This window comes from Poecilia reticulata, chromosome 19 (assembly GCF_904066995.2).
Source record: "Poecilia reticulata chromosome 19, P_reticulata-male-v2, whole genome shotgun sequence".
NCBI lineage: Eukaryota > Metazoa > Chordata > Actinopteri > Cyprinodontiformes > Poeciliidae > Poecilia > Poecilia reticulata.
The window spans coordinates 22171876-22197770 of NC_088848.1; the positions used below are offsets into that span (position 1 = coordinate 22171876).

At 38.6% G+C, this 25895-nt stretch overlaps 1 protein-coding gene across 2 annotated transcripts; it reads left to right on the forward strand.

Annotated features, from left to right (window-relative positions):
• Positions 1–4011: 4011 nt before the first annotated feature.
• On the forward strand, positions 4012–23736 carry top2a (DNA topoisomerase II alpha). Of its 2 annotated transcripts, none has more exons than XM_008437861.3 (35): positions 4012–4279; positions 5201–5347; positions 5479–5569; positions 5673–5736; positions 5821–5966; positions 6441–6538; positions 6627–6839; positions 8064–8237; positions 8439–8540; positions 9455–9592; positions 9678–9816; positions 9899–10056; positions 10725–10850; positions 11229–11339; positions 12167–12272; positions 12408–12517; positions 12605–12697; positions 12776–12890; positions 12979–13100; positions 13774–13922; positions 14016–14247; positions 14526–14660; positions 14765–14965; positions 15043–15238; positions 16054–16145; positions 16239–16385; positions 17067–17150; positions 17224–17427; positions 17513–17630; positions 21833–21997; positions 22220–22400; positions 22497–22552; positions 22633–22746; positions 22995–23230; positions 23312–23736. In XM_008437861.3, exons 1-35 carry the CDS (start codon positions 4262–4264, stop codon positions 23459–23461), a joined length of 4731 nt encoding a protein of 1576 aa, XP_008436083.2. In that variant the 5' UTR covers positions 4012–4261; the 3' UTR covers positions 23462–23736. The 2 variants fall into 2 exon arrangements, with proteins under 2 accessions (XP_008436083.2, XP_008436082.2); XM_008437860.3 differs by lacking the exon at positions 4012–4279 and adding an exon at positions 4350–4454.
• Positions 23737–25895: the final 2159 nt, after the last annotated feature.

A 25895-nucleotide genomic window follows, 5' to 3' on the forward strand; every position in this document is an offset into this window, starting at 1 on the left:
TATAAAGTTTCTCAGGAGTTTTTGACAGAACAATTTTTTCTGAGAAGAGCGGCCAAATGCTCAGCCAGAGTTTTACCCGTATTAATGGCCACAACAACCTGATCGAACTGATCAAATGCGTCCTTAAATGGCCAGACGTTTTGCAGTTGAGTCACTTGTTTACCTTTCATTCTAATATCTGTAAAGTTTTAGTGTTTTTCGGGCTGCAGCAACTCGTTCTTTCAAGTAACAGATCCGTGACAACATGAGGTTTCTCTCTGCCTCACTTTCCCCAACATTCAGGCTTCATCAGGCAGCAGAAAACACAGAGCCATCAATAAATAAGCAGGAAAGCAGGTGGGTCTGAGGCGACGTCCATCTACTCTGCTGGGCGACTATTTTTGGATGCTAAGTACTTAGTATTCAAACTGCCCACTTGCACATGGCAAAAGGAGGGCTGGTGGAGTAACAACACAGCTGCAGATAAGAAAAATAATCCACTGGAATTAAAATCAACTGTGATTCATTTTAGAAGAACAGATATTTTTAGTAAAAAAGCAAATAACTACCTCTATGATGTCTGTACACAGGCCCCTGATGATGAAATGGCAGATTTTAGATTCACTGGATTAAACATAAACTTGATGCTTCAGAACTTTTTATGACATTTTTATTATTATTATTTTGAAGACGGTTTTAAATAGAAGCTTCAAAATCCAACCTGAGAAATGTTTTCATAGCATCGAAAGCCTTTCTGCTATGATTGAAGTGTATTATTTAATACACTTCAGTAATAAGTACTATGTTGTTCCACGTTACTTCATATAATTTATGAATCAATACATTTTTTTGTGCTTGTATTTTCGTTTTACTCAGGTTGCTGCCAACATCAGGTGTGAATTTCACATAAACATAAAAAGATCCAGTTAGAACTTTTTTTCCATGAGAAATTATGTTGATGTTTTCAAGACATATTCTATTCCAGTGGCACATATATCAGCTAAAAGTTCAAATGATTTGAGGTAGTCAAGAGAACCACCACTCATCAATCAGCACCACTGCTGGTTACCATGGAGACTGAACACAGCTGGTGGCTAGACATTGCTGATCATACCAATTTCTCTGGCAACATCTGCTGATGTTGCTGCTTTATACATTTTAATATAGTTGAAATGAGGAATACATAACACTCTGCTTACTGTTTTATATAGCCTAATACTCCACTATTTAAATTGAACATATATCTTTGTGTCTGTCTTTTTGCCAACATCTTTTATTTCTAAGAAAAGCATTGAAAGTCTTGAAGAAACAAAACATATGGCTTGTGGACTTTGAAGATTATTCGTGGATCACCTCCTCATATGTAACATTTAGGATTAAAAAGGGGGATTACCAGTGTTTTTGCACTAACTGTTCCATCCATATGCTTCCCATTTCTCTGAAAGGAAGGTTGAGCACTTCAGGAAAACGACTCCAGCTGCTGCGGAAAGCAATGTTAGAAACAAACAGCATCTAATCACATGAGAGGAGGCAATCAAAATCTGATTTAATTGCTGAGTTGATATAATTTCGTACCACGCAGCGCATTCAAGGTAATTATTAATCCACCCTTGTCATGTTGGCTCTCCACTTTGCTTGCAAAATCTGCACGATACCACATTTTGGCGGTGAAGTATCTGTTTGCAGGGGTGGAGGAGTAAAAACATCCTGTTTTTATTGAATAGAGAGGATGATGACGGCCGACACGTTCTTTTATAAGAACATAAATCATAAATTGTTTTTTGCGATTGAAGATACCAGGTGTTGTGAATCAAAAAGTGTTGTGTACTTGTGTGTTTACGTGCGCCATGGATGCCCCAGTGTGCATACGTTCCTGCTGGTCTACAGCATTTCTATCCCGCCCTGTTATTGTGGCGAGGTCAGCCGGGTAGGCAACAGAGAAAAAACTCATTTACAGCTTCTCAACTGACTCAGAACTGCAGGTCAGGGAAATATAAAGATCCACATTAGTTTGGATCCTGAATAGATTTCTCGCTTCCTTTCAGAGACTCTGACTTCTCAGATGCATTACCTTAGCAGAGTGAAGCTGTGTGTGATGAGCAACACGTTAGCTAAAGGCTATCACTAAAATACATCAGTGCATCTCAGGGGAAATAAAGCCATTAACCGGCGAACGGATTTCAGACTGCTATCATGTGTGGTTATGTTGTGTGCGTGTGTGTGTGTGTGTGTGTGTGTGTGTGTGTGTGTGTGTGTGTGTGTGTGTGTGTGTGTGTGTGTGTGTGTGTGTGTGTGTGCGTGCGTGCGCGTGCGTGTGTGTGTGTGTGACTGAATAAATGGAGGAAATGAGGGAGGAAGTCCCAGTCAAAGAGGATTGTGATGAATGAAGCAAGAAATCTAAACTTTGGCCAAGAAAAAAAAGGAAAGTTTCCTCAGGAGAAAGAACGCTGTCTGTGGATGAGTTTTTCAATAAAATGAGGAAAATATCTTCAGAAATATCTAAATCTTTCTGTAATCCTTAAGTTTTCTACACCTGTATTTTTATGTTTTGACATAAGTTGTTATATCATGACTGTGGTTTGTATGTTTAGGTTTATCAACTCGTTGGAAGGTCAACCTTCACTCAGCCTTCAGCCTTTAATTTTTTTTCAGTATTCAAGGTTGATCTGATATTTTGTTTTTTATCAACTGTAGCTAGTACCCTGTTCCTGCTAAAGGAAAGCATCCACACAGCATGATGCTGCCACTACCGTGTTTCACCATGAAAATGGTGTGTTTTCTAGGTCATTTCTACTGCTTGTTTTCAACAACACATAGGCCAAGTTTAATTTTGCTCTTATTTGATAAGCGTACTTTCGTACTTTCTTTTGTAGGCTATTTTGTAGCCTACAAAATATTTTTAGAAAACTACAAAACTAGATTTTTTTTTTTACTTTATTCCAATAGTGTTTTTCTCTGTCCATAAAGTACAGATTTATGGAGAGCACCACTAACAGTTGTCCTTTTGCCATATTCTTCCACCTCAGTGTTGATTTCTGCAGCTCCTCCAGAGCCTCTACCTTCTTGTTAAACTTTGAAACAGTCAAAGGTTAGGGTATAGTTCTGTTATCTGCTTAAAACATCTGTAATCATCAAGCACTCAACAATTAGAGTCTTGTTTGTGCAAATCTGTCACATAAAATACCCAAAAGTACATGTCACAATATGTGAAATAGGTTAGGAGGTAATAATAATACATTAGGGATACACTTTAAACATCACTGCAATTAAGTATGCTACAATTCAAATAATGGAGGAATTTTTTGTGTGTGTTTTTCAGTTTCAGTAAATTCTAAACATTTGACTGAACAGGAGACTGCAGCCGTTACAACCCAGAGAGCCGTTTTACGCTTAGCGCCTCTACATAAAAGTTCTTTGGAACTACAAATGTTCTTTTACTTTTTGAAAAAGGCAGCTTATTTTTTTTTGATAAATAGGGAATTTATAGTCAGTCTTTAAAGAATCATCATATTATTTCTATTTTCAAGTTTTAAAATAAAAGGAAAAGTATCTTGCAAAATTTTCTTCTATGTGAAGTTTGTAAACTTCTTGAAAAAACAACTGGTTTCCTACTCTGGCAGTAAAAGAAGATAAAATATAATACTTTTAGTGTCACTCAGTTGTGGAAATTCAGTACTATTATTCCACAGGAAAGAAAAATAACTACCCAAATTTTTACTTATTACATTAACTTATAAACATTATTTAGTTCATAATTTTTAGCTAAAGTTATTAAAGAGCCATTGTGGAAAGTAAAGAGACACTTGAGGCTCCAGAGCCACATGTTGTAAACCCTTTTACTTTTTTTTTAATTTTTTTTTTACATATATTAAACAGTTGTTTACTATAATGTAGCTGTTGTTTGTAATAGAAACTTCCAGTTTCATTGCGCTGAAGAAAATACTATTGAAAGTGTGGACGAAAGAAAGCAGAAATCCCAGGACTCATGCTGATTAGCCTGTGAAGATATCCAAGCGGCGGGTTAATGTTACTTTTTCTGCAAACTATTGGTTGGCGTTTGGTTTGTGTCCCTCATTGGAGGAAAATAGTCTGGGTCGCAATGTTCTCTCGTCTAATTGGCCAAAGCAGCGAGCGGGAGCTGCTTGCTCAAAATTCAAATTTTTAAACAAGGTCCAATTTGCTTACGGTAGGGTTTAGTTCGGAGTTTCACTCATTTAAAAGTTGCTTCTCCAGGTTTAGACGTATTTTATTTAGATTGTTGGAAGCACAAAGCGCCAGAAGAATGGCTCAACCACTGAAGGTAACGTTAATGTCACATGTTCTACTTGTAACTTTTAGTTGCGAGCTTACTGCTACTGAGTGGTTAAAGTTAGCAACCTAGCAACGTGTGTAATTGTTAACGACCATAGCAAGACTTTAGCTCGCAAACTAAAAAGCTACAAATACAAATCATGGAGGGTAGAGGAAAAAAACAGGTAATTTTATTGTTCCTATAGTTTGTGTCCAAGCACATAACATGCACAAAATAACAAGATATCCTTTCTTTCCTATTGAAAATGTTGCAAACAAGTATTTATTTAGCTAACCGTGCTACTTTTATACCGGTTGTGTAAAATTTGTTAGCATGCATTCGTGTAACATTAATTTACTGTTATGAAAGTTGTTAAACTTTTAAATGTAAAGAGCAGATAAACATCAAGATAAATATGCTTGACTCGTTTTTATGAAATTAATGCTACCATTTTTGCAACTTTTTGATGCATCACAGCTTTTGAAAGAAATACACAACACAGAACAGGACAACAAAAGGGAAAACGAGAGTTTAACAAAACGAGTAAACCTGTATTTTCAGCACAAAACATTGAATTATGCAAATAATTCACAATAAACGGCGTTTAATTGCACTTTGCAAGACATATTTGGTGTACAGACACATGTAAACAGTCCAGTCACATTATATTACATTCTAGTTCATTTATACTTATATATATATATATATATATATATATATATATATATATATACACACATTAGCTATTCATTTTAAAGTTACAAAACACATAGGGTTGAAGCAAAATATCGTTTTCGGCCAGACAGAAAAGAAAAAAAATTGTCGAAGGAAGCCAATCAGATTGAATCAAGTCAGACTTGGAGTTGATTGAATAGTTATTAATTGTGTGGATATAATCAACTTAGTCAAACTTTATGGCGTGTCCTGCAGGCCTTTTTGGAAAATAAGCCGCTGGAAAAGACAAAGAAGGATCCGAAGCGACTGTCGGTGGAGAGGATCTACCAGAAGAAGACGCAGCTGGAGCACATTCTGCTCAGGCCAGACACCTACATAGGCTCTGTAGAGCCTGTCAGCCAAGTAAGAAATCACCTCACTGTTTTCCAAGATTTTGTGTGTTGTCACTTTTGGCGCTGCAGGAGGTTGATTGAGAGCGCCTAACGTAGTGCGCGTGCGCATCGCTGTAATCGCTAATTGGCATCTTTCCCCAGCAAATGTGGGTGTATGATGAGGGCGTAGGACTGAACTGCCGCGACGTGACGTTTGTTCCTGGGCTCTACAAGATTTTTGATGAGATACTCGGTGAGTGATTAATATTTACGACTTTAAAAAGAAGAGCAACGTCAATCATCCCGTGTTGTGTTCCCTTTTCTTTTATTAAAAGTTTTTTTTCTTCTTCTGATAGTAAATGCAGCCGACAATAAGCAAAGGGACAAGAGCATGTCCTGCATCCGAGTCAACATCGACGTGTGAGTCATCTCTGCTCATCAATTTACACTGCAGCTCATTGTTCCTCACAGAGAAATTGGACGGTAACGAGCATTTCTTTGTAGGGAGAACAACACCATCAGCGTGTGGAATAACGGGAAGGGGATCCCAGTAGTGGAGCACAAGGTGGAGAAGGTCTACGTGCCTGCGCTCATCTTTGGGCAGCTCCTCACGTCCAGTAACTATGACGACGAGGAGAAGAAGGTCACGGGTGAGGCTGATTGTGTTGTGTTTATTGTTTTTGATTAGGCCAGCAAACTTTGCTGGATGATAAGTTGTCCCAGAAAGTATTGCGATAAATAATATTATTGTTTTGAGACCATTTCCAAATTATATGATGGCCTAATACTGCAGCTACGCAACTTTAATTTCCAATGCACATGTAACCCTGGAACAGTAAGATATTTTAAATATCCAAAATAAATAAACCAAACACCCAAAATGACTAATAAAATAAATACTGAAATCTGCACATAAAAGTTTTCTTAAAATATTTAACTAGTTGAGACCAAATCACCAAACTGAAGACTTGTGTCATCCATGTTTTGGTAGAAAGAGAGAAATGTACACGGAGTTTATCCGACTCGTTTTAATTTATTGTGCGATTAATTGATTTATTTCCAACATCAAGTTTAAAAAAAAAAAAATAATGCTGGAAAATAATTTCCTCCTTGTTTTCATGTAGGTGGCCGTAACGGATACGGCGCCAAACTTTGCAATATCTTCAGTACAAAGTTCACCGTGGAGACGGCTTGTAAGGAGTCCAAGAAGGTTTTCAAGAAGGTGGGAGGAGCTATGAGTTATATTGATCTGTTTATTTGTTTTCTAAAAGGAGAAAATTCAGTTTAACATCAGTACTCTGTTACCACAGACCTGGTACGACAACATGGGCAGAGCGGGAGACGCCAGCATCAAACCTTTTGAAGGAGAGGAGTACACTTGCATCACCTTCATGCCGGACCTGGCCAAGTTTAAGATGAGCATCCTGGACAAAGACACGGTGGCTCTGATGACCAGGAGAGCGTACGACATCGCTGGCTCCTCCAAGGGAGTCAAAGTGTTCTTCAACAACAAGAGGCTGCCTGTAAGTCCCTGCTGGTTCAGGTTCCCCCCTGCAGGGTGTTTAATTTGACTAGTTTCAGGTCAGAATTTAGGAGGATTTTGACTTGAATTTAAAAACAACTAGCTTTTGTGCATCTTCCTGCGGACTGTCTCCTCAAAAGCCAACTTTAACTTAGGTTAACTGATGTTAAAATATATCAGGTTAAAACGAAATCAACATTTCTTGTTTTGTAGATTTCCTGCCTAATCTTTAATTCTGTATATAGCTACAGGCTTCCTACAGTCTTCACTCTAGAATTACTCTGCCTCATAATAACTTCGGTCAAAACTACTAGAGAATTTAACAGTATTTTAAAATGTAAAGGTAATCATGCTATGAATGCTATCTTTAACAATTTTTCTTGGGTGTTTTTGTGCAATATATTCATAAGATTTCCCCAAAGAATAACATTAATAGTGTAAGTATGACAAACTTTTCTTTCTTTTTTTTGCACTGAAGTTCAAAAGTTTACAAAAATTTAACACCTCATTGACAAAATTGTTTATTAAATTCCAGAACAAAATGTATTACACCACGGATTATTAGGATATTGCTAAGATGATAAAATAACAAAAATACAGTCAAAATATTAAGAGAATAAAGTTGGAATCCTACAAAAATAGTCTTGTTTTGATTTTATTCTTGTAGGATTTTGACTTTATTCTTCTTGAGATTTGATGTTTTTATCCTTGTAATTTACATTTTTCCTTAGTATAGTCCTAATATTCCATCATAGTAATAAACCCAAAAATGAAATGGTTTAAAAATCTGAACAAATATCCTATAGCAGGTCTTATAGAGACAAGCTTTTTCTCATTGATGAGTCATGTTGCTTTTGTGTCTCTAAACAAATGCTGTTGAGCTGGAAAGAAGGCAAACATGGCACTTAGTTATTGATGAAGTTTCTGACCCATGGTCTAGAATATTGGATTTGATTAGACCATTTTTAAAGTCTGAATAGGGAGGAAAAAAGGAAACCTAGAGTTGTAGAGTTGAATTTCTTCAAAACACGGTCCTTTGTATATTCCTTTAATATCAGACTGCGTCCATTATCTTTGATATGAGGCAATGTATCTTGAGTTTTTGTCAGTAGTTGCAGGATAAATACAAAATCATAAATAAATAAAAAATCTTTCTCTCTGCCATATTTGGCCTCTAGATGCCCTTGGATCAAAGCTTTTAAACTATCCTGCTGTTCCGCCCCAGGTGTCAGGTTTTCGCAGCTATGTGGACATGTATGTGAAGGACAAGGTGGACGAGCTGGGCAGTCCCCTCTCTGTGGTCCATGAGGTGGTCAATGAGCGCTGGGAGGTCTGTCTCACCATGAGCGAGAAAGGCTTCCAGCAAGTCAGCTTCGTCAACAGCATTGCTACCACAAAGGTATTACCTCATATTCATAACTTCATCATCAGCTGTAAGATTGTTGACGTTCTTTGTTTTTGTAAGAATGTACAGCTGAACTGACTGGCTGTGTTTTGGTAGCTAAGTTCAGATCTGGCTGCTCTCCAGAACTCTGTCATTTCTGACTGAAAACGTTTCTTATGTTAATGAGATGTGCTGATTGTTTCCTTTGGCTCTCAGGGAGGCAGACACACAGACTATGTGGCTGACCAGGTGGTTGGAAAGCTCATCGAAGTGGTGAAGAAGAAGAACAAAGCCGGCGTGACTGTCAAGCCTTTCCAGGTATTTCGATTTACATTTTCTGTTCTAATATTTTTCTTGTAAAAATGACAAGTTTTCCATGGACTCACGTTGTTTCAAATTTTAGCTTGTACTTTAAATCCAGTTCTTCCTGTTTCTCCTTCTTTTCTATATATAAAATCAAACATGTTGATGAAGGGCTGGACAATTAATCAGTAACAATATACATTGCTATGGACACGTGATCATATCAATAGATGATACTTTGTACATCTGATAGAATGTCCAATGTTTTTTTTGCTGAACTCCAATCAAGACCCACACAGCATTCTGGGGGATGTAGGCAGAGGAAAGGCGTTAGCAGCTCAACCTCTAGGCCCGCTATGCAAGGCTGGTGGCATCAACTCACTCACTCTTTGGTTACCTAGCAACAACCTGTTGAGTAACTTGCTGCAGCAGCAGTTTAAGGTTTTGCCATCCTGCCTGATAACTGCTTAAAAAAAAAAAAACCTGGATAAACCAGGAAGAGGACTGTCACCAGTTTGGCGGATATCTGATATCTGAAGTACCCTAACCCGTATTTCAGATATTTAAAATAAAAAAAAAACTAATCAATAATTATAAATATAAACTGATGTGAAACGCTTGTATCATGATACATGTTTTTTTTAGGCCTTTATTGTTAAAAATATTTTTTCTTTAGTTGCAAATGCATCCACTGCTACAAATAATCAAATTTACCATAAACAAATGCTGATTTATTTTAGGCAATAAAGTGCTTATTTAAAAAAAAAAAAGATAATTTTTTTTTTTGTATTTCTAACCTTGTATATAATAAGATCATGATTGAGATTTTTATTGTGCCAATTTTATTTGCTTAGAATAATTGATAGCCATCAGTTGCTAAAATAATCATTAGCTGCAGCCTCATTTCCTACATGTCTTTGTCTTTCTAGGTGAAAAACCACATGTGGCTGTTTGTCAACTGCCTGATCGAAAACCCCACTTTTGACTCTCAGACGAAAGAGAATATGACTCTACTGCAGAAGAAGTTTGGCTCCACTTGTCCACTGGGTGACAAATTCATAAAACAGGTGCTGGTTTAACAAAGCAGTTTGTGTAGAACTCTGATATCCATCCGTCTGTCTCTAAACGCTCCTTGTTCATTCGTCCTTGTAGGCCACAGGATGTGGGATCGTGGAAAGCATCATGAACTGGGTGAAGTTCAAAGCTCAGTCTCAGCTCAACAAGAAATGCTCAGCGGTGAAGCACACCAAGATCAAAGGAGTCCCGAAACTGGACGACGCCAACGATGCAGGTAATGTCTCTCACCTCTGTTATCATTTAAAAAGAAACAAAACTGAAACTGCAGCCATTCAGTGTTAACCGTTTTCTGACAGGTGGGAAAAACTCCATTGGCTGCACATTGATCCTCACTGAGGGAGACTCAGCCAAGACGCTGGCTGTGTCTGGGCTGGGAGTGGTTGGACGGGACCGCTTCGGTGTGTTCCCCCTCAGGGGAAAGATGCTCAACGTCCGGGAGGCTTCTCACAAACAGGTGGCGCTTCACAGCAGGAAGTTCAGACCAGAGGTGGTAGAGAGTCAAAGGGGGGCAGTGTTATATAAAATCCACTTTTCTTTTCAACTTTGCATCCCCAATCAAAAACATGCCTTTAATCTCCTGTGGCAACCACTCGGCTGTGAAAAACGGCTGGGTGGACCTAGTGCCTCCTTCAAGGCAAAGCTGCAGTTTCCAAGCTTTTGAGCTTCTCTCTCCTTCAACCCCCCCATTCTGCTCCTTCAGACTAGCTAGCAGCAATTAGCAAACACCTGGTGGAACTGTTCATTTGCTGAGATCATTATAGGAGCTGCTTCTCAGTGCAACGCTAGTAAAAACGTTGTTAAAGGGTTTATAGAGGAGTGCTGCTATGATGACTTCCTGTAGGTAGAGCATGGGTTTTTTTAAAGAAACAGATGCCCAATTTCAAGCCGTTTAAATTACAAAGTCATTTTTAATGTATAGCATTTTTATAACAACTGAAGGTGCCATTTTATAGCATAATCAATTAACTATGTGCCTTTAAAGCACATAATGCTGCCCCTTTAAAGGTTTTTGCTGAATTACGTTTGTGGCATTCAAAGCTTGAACACATTGACTGGTTTCATCAGAAAACCAAGTCTAGCATGGAGAACTGAGGATAACTTTTTTGTCGTTTTCTTTCTCAGATTATGGAAAATGCTGAAATCAACAATATCATCAAGATCCTCGGTCTTCAGTACAAGAAAAACTACAGTGACCCAGAATCCCTGAAGACGCTACGTTACGGGAAGATCATGATCATGACAGATCAGGTGACCTAGCATCTTATTCTTTTTTTTTTTATGTTCAGAATTGCCTGGCTCATGTCAGCATAATAAAAATCTTTTCATTCATTTACCTTTGTATTTGTCCATCTATTCTTTAATGAATCTGTCTGTCATTCCCTTTGTCCGTCCTGTATTTACTCCATCTGTCTGTGGTGTAAGCCATGAACTGCCAACTGATGCCCAATAGAAGCAACAATATGTAGACGCATTGTAAGCACAGAGAGCTTTGGTCCGATGACCCTTACTGTTTACACCAACATTAACAGGACTGTAAAATTTAAAAGCTATGAAAAGTTTTGCAGAACCATTGACATCAGTTTCCACATATCTTTACAATGAGACTGAATTGTGTTGTTTTGACAGGATCAAGATGGATCCCACATTAAGGGCTTGTTGATCAACTTCATCCATCACAACTGGCCGTCGCTGCTTCGCCACAACTTTCTAGAAGAGTTCATCACACCCATCATCAAGGTAAATGGACTCAAGATTAGGGCTGTAGCGATTAATCGTGATGAGTCGATTATCAAAAATAATCCTCAATGTATGTATCAATTAATTGTTTGCTGTAGTATACAGACTAAAAAAATGGCTGAAAATATGACAGTAAGCAAAAACTGTACAAAAATTTTTAATGTTTTGCATTTAACAGAAAAAACTGTCTGTAAATGCATTTTACCCAGAACTCATCAAATGGCAGTTTTAACTTCACCTGGTTCAAATTCTGTATTAAAAAAAAAAAAAATCTCCTATTAATCACTTTTTCTGTTCAGTTATTAATCTATCAACAGGTTAGCCCTGTGCTATGTTGATGTCAAGTCCAACAGAAAGGCCTGAGCTTTTCACATGTTGTTGAAAATATATTTTCTTTATCTGTACAAATGAGCCAGCACTCACTAAAGGAATGCTGTTGTTGAATTTTAGGGAATAAAAATATTTTATTGTTTAAAAACAGAGGGGCCTAAATGAAAAATCTGACTAATGTTCCTATTTTTGTATCCAGTTAGTTGTCAAAAATAATAAATGACTAAAATGATCATTACTTACAGACCCACACACGTAATTGTTACAGTTTTAGTTGTTTTAAGTTGAATAACTCAGCTGAAGCTCACAATTTTGAGTTTCAGTGGAGTTTATCAAACCACATGGAACAAGGATTTCATAAGGCCCACCATGTTTATAACAGCACTGCCCCCTAGTGTCAAAAACGGTATAGAATACATTTTTTGGTAACATTTGTTTTTCCATTTTCTACTTTTGTCCAGTTTTCCTGTACAGAATCATTTTTTCCATTCCTTTAGGTATCTTTCAAGAAAAGCCAGCTGTCCTTCTACAGCATCCCTGAATTCAACGCATGGAAGGAGGGCCAGCCTAACCACAGATCCTGGAAAATCAAATACTACAAAGGTTTGTTCCAAACCCCTGTGTGGTAGTAGAACACAGACAAGTAAGCAGCGCAGTTATTGTCAAGAATACAGTTTCTGGCTGTTGATTCTGTTTTATTTCTATAACTTCTTTTATTGTGCTGCACAATCCCTCCAGGTTTGGGAACCAGCACATCACAGGAAGCCAAGGAGTACTTCTTGGATATGCAGAGACATCGTATCCCCTTTAAGTATTCTGGCCCTGCAGATGACGAAGCTATCACCCTTGTAAGATCTTCCTAATCTGTCTCTGACATGCTGATAGATATAACTAATAGTTTGTCTCACATTTGATGGATTGACATTGTTTGATAGGCCTTTAGCAAGAAGAAGGTGGATGAGAGGAAAGAATGGCTCACCAACTTCATGAACAACAGGCGCCAGCGCAGGGAGCACAACCTTCCAGAGGTAAAGGCCCAATGGTTTAATAAACTTACTGCTTTATAGTATTTTAAATGAAACATCACACGTCTACCTGGTTTCCAGGACTACCTGTATGGTCAGTCAACAAAGTCCTTGTCTTACAATGACTTCGTCAACAAGGAGCTCGTTCTTTTCTCCAACTCTGACAATGAGAGGTCCATTCCTTGCTTGGTGGATGGTAAGTGGAATTATTTCTGTGCTTTAAAAACAAACCTGACTTCAGTCCAGTAGGTTGGTGTAACATGCTGGTGTTCTGCGTGTTAAAGGGTTGAAACCAGGACAGAGGAAGGTGCTGTACTGCTGTTTTAAGAGGAATGATAAACGGGAGGTGAAGGTGGCCCAGCTGGCCGGCTCAGTGGCTGAGATGTCAGCCTACCACCATGGGGAGGTGAGAGACTGTAAATCAGATTACCCATGTTAAACGGACTGCGGAGTCTGGCGACGACAGGCGCTTAAATTCCGTAACAAAAGTATGTTTTTATCTTCTTTTTTTTTTTTTTTCAATAATCTTTCTCTTTCTTACTGTTTATTCAATGTCACATGCTGTTTTTGTTTTTTCTTTAATTATGAAAAGTACCTTGAAATGCCTTGCTGCTGAAATGTGCTATAAAAATAAAATTTGATTACAATAAATCAATTTTACCAATTAATCACATTTAAGGTTTAAGATTTCATTTTTGGAAAATATGGAAAGTTGGGTTTCTATAGTCCAAAGTGATGGCTGACATCTTTTTTTTGACAAACGTTTTAAAACTTCTATTTATTTGAAATTTAAAATTACAAATTTGTCATTTGTAATTTTGATTTTTAGAAAAGAAAGTGAGAAAAAAGTAGATTAAAATCGGATCTGGTATGAAAATAAATCTGCAATTTTTATTTTTAAGCCTTATCGCCCTGACCTCCATTATCAAATATTATTTGGGTTAAAGAATAATACTTTAAAAAAGTCATTGATCATAGTTATTAATTCATTATTTTCAGCTTGAAATAGATTTTTATTTTACCTGCTTTACATTGTGATCAGTTCTGATTTTAATTAAAAGTTGATTCTTAATTCCCAGGTATCTCTGATGATGACCATCGTCGGTTTAGCCCAGAACTTTGTGGGCAGCAACAACATGAACCTTCTGCAGCCTCTGGGACAGTTTGGAACCAGGCTGCACGGCGGCAAGGACTCAGCCAGCCCTCGATACATCTTCACCATGCTCAGGTCCCAACACGCTTTCACCGGCTCCAAGTCGAAGACGCTCCGGGTCGTTATTTACAACGCAACGCTAATGTCTGGTCTTTTTTCTGCTTTTAGCCCTTTGGCTCGCCTCGTTTTCCCAGCAGTGGACGACAACCTGCTCAAGTACAACTATGACGATAATCAGCGCGTTGAGCCCGAGTGGTACATTCCCATCATCCCCACTGTGCTGATTAATGGTTCTGAAGGTATCGGGACCGGCTGGGCCAGCAAGATTACCAACTACGACATCCGGGAGATCATCAGCAACATTCACCGGATGCTCAATGGCCAGGAACCGTTGCCCATGGTGAGAAGATGATGCAGGGGAAAATATATATAAGGAATTTGGTACAGTATGGAAACTTATAGAATAAGTTTTAAATAAATGTTCTGCATTTACATTGTCTTTTCCTTGTCAGTAACATAATTTAAGCAAAATCTCTAGACTGTTTTGAATAGAAAAATTGGTTTCTGAATTGAAAATAATTTCCGAATCAAATTGAATTGCTAGACACTGAAAGGCATATCTAAATGTCACACGTAGAGTTCAAAACCGATGAATAAATTATTATTTCTCTCCCCTAGCTTCCAAACTACAAGAACTTCAGAGGCACGATCGAGCAGGTGATGGATAACCAGTACATGAACAGTGGCGAGGTGGCCATCATTGATTCCACCACCATTGAGATCTCTGAGTTACCCGTCAAAACCTGGACCCAGGTCTGTCGTTTTAAGCCCAGACACGTTAAAGACCCGCTTAGTGGAAGTGTTCTTTCCTCGGAATGTCGAGTTTGTTTTACTGAACGTTGTGCGTCATGCGTTAGGCCTACAAGGAGAACGTTCTGGAGCCGATGTTGAACGGAACAGAGAAGGTTCCTCCTCTGATCACTGACTATAAGGAGTACCACACGGACACCACAGTCCGCTTCGTCATCAAGATGTCTGAGGAGAAGCTGAGGGAGGCGGAGGCTGCCGGCCTCCACAAAGTCTTCAAGCTGCAGAGCCCGCTCACCTGCAACTCCATGGTAACGGCTGCAGCTTAGGGTCACGCACCTACAAATACAAATACTTAAATTAATTTTGCGTATATCACCCATTTTAGGTTCTGTTTGACCATGTGGGCAGCTTGAAGAAGTACGAGTCTGTTCAGGATATCCTCAAAGATTTTTTTGAGTTAAGGATGAAATACTATGTCCTGAGGAAGGACTGGCTGGCCGGGATGCTCGGAGCAGAAAGCGCCAAACTGTCAAACCAGGCCCGTTTCATCCTGGAGAAAATTCAGGGCACCTTGGTCATTGGTAAGTTGCATGTTTGACATTTAAAGGGGCAGCATTATGTAAAAATAAACTTTTTTGAGCTTTACACAATGTCATTATGTTATTCTCTCATCAAAAACATCTGGCATTTAAATATAAATTCTTACTTTGTAGCAGTGGAAGTCCAAACAGATGTGAAGGATGATCAATACCATTGATTTTCACAAGAAAACAAATAACTAAAACCAGAGATGCAAGGTTTTAATTGTTTGTATTTCAGTTAACAGTAAAAAAAATTTAGCAGGTTATTAGTAATTCTCCTTTTATCTTCAGGGTGACACACTCAAAATATCTTAAATTTTATATACCTAATGTTAATATTAAAGGCCTTAAAATATCTTGAATTCAGTGAACAAGCTGACCTTAAATGAATAAATCACAGCTCTTAAATTATGTTGTGGCAGAACTATTTAGTCTTATTCTAATGTAGATTTTCTTTCTTGTGGAACTTTAACGTTACGCAAAACTTTGAATGGCGCGCAGACAACATTGCTTCTGTGACTCAAGGCAGTTTCAGCTAACTGTAAATAGCTGCTAATATACCCCTGCTTGCTAGCTACTTAGCTTTTTTCATTCATTATGGAGGAGTGCAAATTTAACATCAGTTGGCTGGACGATGTTCGTTTTCCCATTGGTTCACTTCTGTTACCAACCCATACTATTTATTTATTTGTGATTTTTCTTTTTTACATTTCTGCTGTGGTACAGGTCTTAAATTAAATTCATAATGGCCTCAAGACATTTTACATTTCATTTGGTGAACCCTGAACTCATTCTGATTCCCTCTCATCTTGTAGAAAACAAGCCTAAAAAGGAACTGATTCGCATGCTTCAGAAAATGGGCTACGACTCGGACCCAGTTAAAGCTTGGAAACGGGCTCAGGAAAAGGTAGGAGCCTTTCTAAAGAAATATTTAGCTGACGCAACAAGACCGTCAAACCTACACTGTACTATCTTTATTCTATTTGGGGGTTTTTTTTAGAATGAGGAGGAGTTGGAGGACGAAGATGAGGAAGGAGCAGAAAAAGAGGATGACAGTGGACCCGACTACAACTACCTGCTGAGCATGCCCATGTGGTTCCTCACCAAGGAGAAGAAGGAGGAGCTGTGCCGACAGAGGGATGCTAAGGTGACTACATTACTAAGCTCATTAACATGGGTGTCCCACACGGCTGGATTCTTGGACCATTGCTGTTTGCAGGCAGCCAGTATGCAGTGATGTGGACATGATGTGACCAGTGTAGCTGATAAATTAACTGGTGTCATGGTAAACATATTTGGACTCAATAGCCAGTTTTTGAAGGACAGTTTTGTTGACAGAGATCTCATTCATTTTTTTGTTGTTTCTGTTGTCTTTGTTTAATTATTTTGGATATTTAAAATGTCTTCCAGTTTCAGTGTTAAATGTTCCTTAGAGTTTAAAGTTTACTGATTTTTGAGAACGTGTTCTTCCATTACCATTAAATTACTTGAAAATTCTCTCAAAACAACAATATTGTAGTTTACTGGCAGTAACCTGGGACAATTTATCATCCACCAAAATTTATACTGACAGACCTATTTATATTGTTATAATCTCATGACTATACAGTGATCGTATATCGGTTTTGATATTCGACTGTTTTAAAACTCACCTGCTAACGGATGGAAACTAGCTTCAGCTAAATCTGGTGCAAAACAAAGTGTTTTCAGCACAGTGTCCCCGTTTTAAATGAAATTTGATCTTCATGATGGAATCCTGTAAAAACTGACTGAAACCTAGAAGACTGTATTGGTTGGTTTAGCTAAGTTTAGATTGTGTCCCACACAGATGACTGAGCTGAACACCCTGAAGAAAAAGAGCCCAGAAGACCTGTGGAGGGAGGACCTGGCTGTGTTCTCAGAGGAGCTGGAGGTATTTCTGCCTGCTCCTCCACATGAATAGTTTTCAGTTTGGTTTAGTAACTCTGGTTTTACTCGTTGCTTAGCGCATTGAGGCCAAAGAGAAGGAGAGCGACGGCGTCCCAGTGAAGGGGGCCGGCAAAGGCAAAGCTGTGAAGGTGAAGAAGGAGACGCTGCCCACACCGCAGGGCCGGCGGGTCGTTCCCCGCATCACCAGCACGATGAAGGCCGAGGCCAACAGGAAGGCTGACCTGAAGAAAGGAGAGGGCAGGAGAGGCAGGAAAGTCAAGGTTAGCCACTGCTGCTACATGCTCTGGTGGTTATTACAGCTACTGGAGTCCAACTCATTTCGTTCTTCCTTCGTCTTGGTGACAGACCGAAGACGTGGTGATGCAGATGGAATTTGATGAGGAGGTGGAGAACGTGGAGCCAGAGGAAATGGGCTTGGCGTCACGGCTGGCCAAGAAAGCCAAACCAGAACCCAAACAGAGAGGTAAGGAGAACTCTGTTCACTTTACTAACAGAGATCCACTGAACCAGCTTTCTTGGAGGTCTCACTTGTTGCTTCCATTTTTAAACATGTAATTAAACGTATATTAGTTTACTTTATCAAAGTAGTATGTTTAATTTCAAGTTAAACAAAAATCTTTATTTGCACACATATTGAATTCATCAAAACTATAGATGGACAATAAATCAACAATATATATCATGATACAGGTATATATTGTCATGAAATGGAAAAAATGTATTGAATTCATGAAAGGCTGAATATGATGCAAAGTCTTAGTTTTGACTCCTTTAGTTGACAGGATACTTGACATTTTGACCTGATTGAACATATGGATCTTAGAAAAAACTAAGTAGCTCTGATAATCTATGATTAATCTATTTTCACATCTGTTTATCAATATATATGTAATTTAACGCTGTGCAATAAAATATCAAAACTAGGCCTGTCACGATAACAAATTTTGCTGGACGATTAATTGTCTAAAAAATTATTGCGATAAACGATAATATTGTTTCAAGACCTTTTGACACTGATTTAATGGAAATGACTAATAATACATGCGATTTCCTGATAGATGCACCTTATTTTCAAAAGAACATGTAACACTGGAACTGATAAACTAAATAAAACAACCAAAAATAAAATGGATTCTCAGTCTCCATCAACAAAAAACGTACTTGAATAAAAACTAGACAACATAAAGCCAAAGTGGAAATAAATACTACATTCAACAAAAGAGTGCAGATTAACTGAAGGGTATACTATATTGCCCTTCAGTAATCACTTGATTTAAATAGAGAAAACGGGCACATCTGACTACCTAATGCAATAGTTCACACTACACAATTTTTTGCCCCTATTTTCCCCTTACGACAATCTTAGATCGTTGGCCGATCTAACCGATCATCCTGCAGTGTGGTGTGTTACGGTAGATTGTCGTGGCCGCTCCAATCTAAATCAGGGGTTTTCCCTGACTGGGAGCTTTATGCAGCCCGTTGAATGTGACAGGTAGCCAATCAGAAAGAGCGGATTCTCCTCCTGCTTTCTGAGGGGAAATTACTACGGGAATCCAAAACAGCTGACACGGCGCAACCCGAAGTCCAGAGGACATTGGAGATGATTTGTGGTATCATTAATGTTTATTCAACATTTTGTGCAAAGAATATAGAAATGAAAAGGGGAGGAGTTGGAGCCAAATTGCTACCTCAGTTGATAAACCCGGTAAGTTTTCAGCTGTTCTTTGTTAACGTGACATAAATAGGCTATAATGATTTTCATTCAGTCAGGACTTTACGCTGACTCTAGCCACATGCATCACAGGTAGATTCTAGTAAAGCATTGATTAATGCCGGATTTTAAAATTAGTTAACTGGACTTGTAGCCATTATTTTGTGCCCATGTGGCTGGACACCACACGGCACGACGAACCCGATGGAACCGTTATACCTAAGATTTCTGTCAGCTAATGTGTCTGTCAGGTTTTGAAAATGGGCCGATAACTCGTGTCATGTGCGCTGGACATTAGACTAAGGAAATGAGGAAGGGAGGGTCAGTGGAGAGCACCGGAGCTGAGCCTTTTTTCATTCAGTGTCGAGAGAAAGAAAAAAGGCTGGCAGAGACGATAAAGACGATAATTAAAATGAGGTCGATAGGTTTAATTTATCATCCGATTAATTGATTTATCGTTTATCGCGACAGGCCTAATCAAAACAGATATAACACATTACAAGTAGATTTCAACACAATGCGTGCCACTTCTCATTTTAACTGTATTCAGTGTTTTCTAAATGGTGAAACTAGAGAAGAAAAAAACCCAGGATCATCTGTAAAGTTTCCAAACATTTGGTGTTGAGAGCAAACCAATGATTTTGTTGATTTTTCTATTTTATACTGCAACCATGGATACACACGTGTCTGAGAACTCCAACCTTCTGTTTACAAGTTAATCAGACATGTTTATAAATAACAACTTCCATGATAATTACTGGGATATGTAGTTGTGGCTACATCGTCCTATTATGACAGTTTCATGCTTCAACAAGGTTCCCAGAGCATTTAAGAGAAAAAAACAGCATCCATCCTGCTTGGGAGGGTTTTTTTTATTTAAAGGAATAAATGGGTTGAAGTCGACCCACAAATGTTACTCCTCTCTTTCATCTTGTGATATAGCAACAAACTCGTAAGTGTTGTGGAACTGGTGATCCAGGACTGTTGAAATATGATCCTCCAGTGTCTGACCTGAGAAATACTCTGCTCAGTAGAATCACATGCTGATGAAACCAGTCAGCGACATTCAGACCTGCCACTAACAGTTGTCTTCAGGCACCATCAACATGAAAACAGTTTTCTTCGTGTATGAAGTTATAAAATAAAACTTCTAAAGAAAATGAACTCAGCCAGCTACTGTGATGAATCTCAGCTATGTTGGTCTGTGGAATAATATCAAAGCTCAAATGATTTAAAGTGTCTGCAGGGCTTCAGGAACTTTTGTTTACGTCGTGTTGATTGTCTCTCTGAAGTGGCTGTCTGTGTGTTTGCATGTTAATCAGGCAGCTGAGATCTGGTTACCCTGGAGGATTCTGGGTGCCAAGTTTGAATTGTAGTTGAACTTCCAATGGGATCAGCAACATGCACACGTTTATATTCATTGGATCAAAGCTCACGGTTCTAATAAAGTTTATCAGCAACCAGTTGGAAATACAATGTCATCTGTTTATGGTGAAAAGAAATTAGTCAGTATTATGTAAAATTGATTTATCTTTGCTTTTAATACAATTCCCTCGTCCAAAACGCATACCTAGAGAGGTGCCTTGATGCTGTGATGCATGTTTGAGAAATCCTTTCATCTCCATGGCAACTATTTAAATGTTCAAACGCCTGGGTGGACCTAGTTCTGCCTTTGAGGAGAACTTCCTCCTCAGAGCAGCAGTTTTCAAGCTTCTGCCTCACACAGCAACCTTTCCCTGTTTGTCTCCCACTCAGCTCCTTCAGACTAGTCGGCAGCGATTAGCAAACACCTGGTGGAACGGTGCATTTGCTGAGCTCGTTATAGGAGCTACTTCTCAGAGCATCACTGATGAAAACATTAAAGGGTTAATAGAGGAGCCATGTTGTGATGACTTCCTCAAGGCGGAGTTTCAGAAAGAGCAGGAGCTTCTTAAAGAGACAGAGACCCAATTTCCACGTGTTAAGTTACAAATACAACTTTCTTGTCATATTTGATATAAACAGTATTTGTTTTATAACACCTGAAGTTGACACAGCTACTTAATTGTGCTATAAAATGGTGACTGGAAAATGCACAATTATAATATTAATAAACTTTATTGTCATAGAAACCATGCAATAAAATTACATGGATTATAACAAAGTACTGCCCTTTAAAGGATTGGTTTGGGTTTTTGTTTGTTTTTTTTGTTTTTTATTTATTTTCACCCCACTTCCTACTGAAGAAATTCAAAGCTAGATTTTCTTTTTTTTTTTTTCAGGTTTGAGGTTTATTTTAAGGCTTTCACATCTGGACCAGGAACACTAACAGATGTCTGTTTCTTGAGGAAACGTGTCATCACACCTGTTCTGTTGATCACTTTGTCTTGAGCCCTTTGTTTTTATTTGCATGTAAAGCAGGTAGCTGTGACATGTCATCCATTTATAATGCCTGGTTTTATCTTTCTTATTGAGGTGTACTTTAAGTAGAGTTGCACAATATGCTCATCAAAACTGGTTCCCAACGGCTCCTTACTGTGATGAGCATTTTTACTCTTCGTTGCTACAGAAGTGCCCTGAAGGATGGTTACGCAAAAACCATTTGAAGCTACAGCTGTGCTTGAAGGGTTATTCTGAGCCAACAGAACTGGTTATCTTAAGGAACTATCGTTTAGTCGGTTCTTATGTTGAACCAAAAACTGAACCTACAGACTTCCTGTGTGGACCACAGATCAACATCAGAAATACTCCGTAAATGTCTCCTGACCAAAACCTAACAGCAAACATTTCCAAAGGTAAAAAGTAACAAGTAAGACTTTAAATGGGTCACTATGAATACGCTTTCATACGCAAACAGAAACGGAGAACACGAGGAAATGATTGATCATATGACTTCTGGCATAGGGATACGTGATGCAACACTTCTAACTACATCTATATGTGTTTATTAAAATGTAAAACAAATCTTCTTCCAGCCACATCAAAAGTTGCTAAGCAGACCACTCTTCAGTTCAAGCCCGTCGCCAAGAAGCCAAAGAAGAATCCGTGGTCGGACGATGAGTCTGAAGGCTCGTCAGGAAGTGACATGGAGGCAGAGGAAGCGGCGGCCCCCAGGGAGCGCATGCAACGCAAAACTAAAGGTGAATCTCCTTCATTATGTTTCCCAGCATCCCTCACTGAGAGCTTAGCCCCTCTAGATCCCAATCGCCCCAAGAATGTAGTCAGTGTTCATTCTTATCTCCAACCGCCTGCAGCAGAGGCTGTTCCTAACCTTCACAGTCATTTCTAAATCTTGTTTAGAATATTTCTGTAAATGAGTGCGTTTCTAAACTCTCCCCCTCCTCTGTTGCGTAACGCTCCAGCCCCGGTAAAGTACAGCCTGTCGGACAGCGAAGATGAATTTGATGACTGGGGAAAGAAGAGTTCCCCAAAGAGGAAGTCTGTTATCAGTGATGAGGATTCGAGCTTCGCCCTGGGGCCCAGCACCGCGTCGGACAGCGACGTCTACTCCCCACCCCCCCCTCCCAAAGCTCCAGAGCCAGCGTATGCAGGAAGAACCAGCTGAAACTTTCACACGCACACAGTTTTAGCCCTGCTATCTCACCTGCAGTCCTGTCTCCTTTTTTTTTTTATGTTTAGGAAGAAGACGGTAAAGAGCAAAACGACGGTTAAAAAGACAGAAACCAAGTCATCTGGTAAGAACTTGTCGGCTACTTTTGGCTGGTGTTGAGCTAAAGATGTGAAGGTGAATTGTTTCCTCCTGGTTGGGTTTCAGTTTCCTCTGATGATGAGGCTCCAGCATCCAAACCTCCAGCTCAACGGAAACCCAAAGAGACGGCAGCCAAAAAAGCTCCTGCCAAGAAACCCACCGCCTCCAAGAAGACATCAGGTACAGCAGAGAACGTTCAGTTTATACATCCCACCATTATGTCACTACAGATACAAGTTATTGATTAATGAGTATTGTTTACATTCCTTATTCCCACCTATTGAACTTGACATTTTGTCACATTGCAACCACCAAATCCTTTTTATTTTTTTTACTGGGATTTTATGCAGTGAACTGTTTTAAATTCGGAAATTTAATCCTCATCCGTTGATCAGTTTAAACGTCACAATTTCCTTTTTTCCCTCCAGATGAAAAGCAGCCTTCTATTCTAGATGCTCTCTCCAAACCCAAAGCTTCCTCCAAGACCGCTCCCAAAAAGATTCCCACTTTTGGCTCCAGCGACTCGGAGGATACAGGGAGCATTCCAGCAAAAAAGCAAAGCAAAGCCGCTGTGAAGCGGAAGCAGGTGATCAGCGACGAGTCGGACAGCAGCTCAGGCGACCTCATGTCGCGTCTCAAGGCTAAACCTCAGGCTGCCGTAAAGGTTGGTCTCTTAACAAAAAGCTCTTGATTTCTACTTCAACTCATTATTGCAAAAAGTTAACCATCTAAGTATTTTTTGTAGAAATCAAAGAAGTGGATGGAAGATGACAACTTCCAGATTTCAGACCAAGAGGAAGAGGCTCTTGTTGCCGTGGCACCTCGGGATAAACCCTCACGTGCTCGGAAACCCGTCACCTACAACATGGACTCGGACTCCGATGAAGACTTTTAAACATTTTTAAGATTTATTTTGATATAACACACAGCTTAGGTAAACATTTCATGCTTTTGCGCACTGCTTGAGAAACTCAGATCTCATCTCTAAGTGACTGTAGTTTATAAAGAGTTAAAGTTTTTATAAATGTGTTTTTTCTGCAGAACTTCTAGTTTTGAAGTTACTAAAATTGTTCGACTGTTTTACAATTTGTGCTGTTATGTCTTGTAAATATTTCAGTGGTTACTCATAATTGTTGTAAAAATAAAGACAGTTTGTACTGAGTTTTGAAATCGCGTGCCAGGACTTTGTGTTTGAGCTGCAAATCTGGTTCCAAGCAGTGAGAGAGGGCGGGGCTTAAGATACAAACGGTTAGAAACTAATTACAGGAACAACGAACCTTTGATGAGAGCGCGGCTTCGGAGAAATTCTAACGGGATGAAGCCCTTCAAAAATGTCAAACAATGTATAACATGACCTACTTCCCAGGGCTCTGACGCGGTCCGCGGAAGAGTAAAAACAAAAGTTTCACGTATGGAAAAATGAAGTTAATTTTCAGATATTTTTTACAAATACACGTCAATTTGAATATAAAATAATTCGATATTTTCTGTCACTTATTTCAGAAAGAGAAGCTTAGTCTATATAGGTTTCTTACACAATAATTCTAGCTTTTGATGACTGGCTGACAGATTATGAAAACCCAAATTAAAATATTGTGAAGAGATTGAATAAAGACAGTTAATTGCATCTGTCTTACAAATAACTTTATTGCAAGCTAATCAGCTAATTAGCTCGAAACAACTGCAGTGGTTTCCTGAGTGCCTGATTAAATCAAATAAAAACGCGGTAAATCAGACCAACCTCTTGTTTTAGGTCCGTTAGAATGATCACAATTAGGTCTGTTTCATATGTCAAACATTTCTCAGATATTTTTTTTAACCAAAATCTTAGTTTTCAGTTAATTATTCCCGATACATACCAAATGTATGTAAACTTCTGAATTCAACGAAAAGAACTACAACAACAACAAAAAGTTTAAAGATGTTCTCGCTAAGTTTTGCAAACAAATAATTTTGCCAATTTTAACTGACATAAAACAAAAGAATTTTGATCTGGTTTAGTTTCAAACGGTAAGAAAAAAATGTCGATTTGGTGCCGGTAGAAATTTCGTTTCATTCAGTTCTGCTATTGTAAATTCACAACAAATATCAAAAGTAATCCTTCAAATCTGATATAAAAGTTCAGATCAATATGAATCCGATTATACATAAAGATTTACAAGTATGAAATGAATAGATTTCCCAGCTATGACACAATGCAGGTAATTTCGGTTTATAGGGACAGTTGGTAATAAATTGTCACCTCATCGTATCATGTAATTGATTTTGCAGCAATACCTCATAAACATGTGGCTACAGTCATCTGTTTGCACCAGTTGCTGCTTTTCCATTACAAATGTCAGCAAAACTTTGTTGCTACTCCACTAGTGTCAAAAAAATTGTTAGCAATTGCGATGTTTCCATTAAATAAATGAAGTTAAAATGTCACGTGAGTAAGTTTGTGCGATAATTCATTAAAAAAAAAATGCGGCGCCAAGAACCTCCTCCGATTTCCTTCGTCTTTTCCATCAGTAGTAAAATCAGGCTGTTCATCATGTGACTTTTGATGCGATAAATGTTTCCATTGCAGTTTTGTAAAGAAACACCTTCAACCTAACAAAGAACTTATCAAAAACGTTTTTTTTTTTTATTGGCATGTTTCCATTAAGCAAATTTTAAGGTCAATAGAAACACAGCGAGTGCATATGTTTGTGACGTGACCTGCCTGTGACTGACAATCAAGTTTTATTTGTATAGCACGTTTCAGCAGCAAGGCATTTCAAGGTGCTTTACATAATAATAAATAAATAAAAAACAGCATGTGACATTGAATAAACAGTAAGAAAGAGAAAGATTTTGAAAAAAAAAGATAAAATGATAAAGAGGACTGAGAGAGCAAAGCTGTGATATTTTACAACAAACATTTTCACAAGGACTTAACCTCAAAACCTTTACATACATTGGTTCTGGTAACTTGAACACAGCAATTGCTGAAATCAAAGTGTTCTGTATTCACTAAGTGATTTCTGGTTCAGAAACTTTTGTCACTGAGCACAACAAACCGTGAACTTTTAACCACCAGCTGTAAATATTTTGCTATTCATTATTGTGCTTGTGATTTCCAGCTGTTTCTATAATTAATTTTATTTATGATTCTCCCACTGTACATCATGTGTTTTCGTGTGTTTCCCCTTGTGATCAGGGAAACTGGTGGTACAACATGAAACAAATCCTTCCTGCCATTTAGGAAGCGCTTTGAAATGTTCATCAAGAGTTGCCTTTCTTGGGTAAACATCGTCTCTTGCCTGGGACTCTGGATGCAGATTAGGGCGTAGAAGGAATTTCCTTAA

Coding starts and splice junctions, on each gene's coding strand:
- top2a (XM_008437860.3), top strand. CDS start 4,431: ATGGAGGGTAGAGGAAAAAAACAG. Junction 17,428..17,512: donor GGAGAGGCAGGAAAGTCAAG/GTTAGCCACTGC, acceptor TCTTGGTGACAG/ACCGAAGACGTGGTGATGCA. Junction 22,747..22,994: donor CGCCTCCAAGAAGACATCAG/GTACAGCAGAGA, acceptor TTTTCCCTCCAG/ATGAAAAGCAGCCTTCTATT.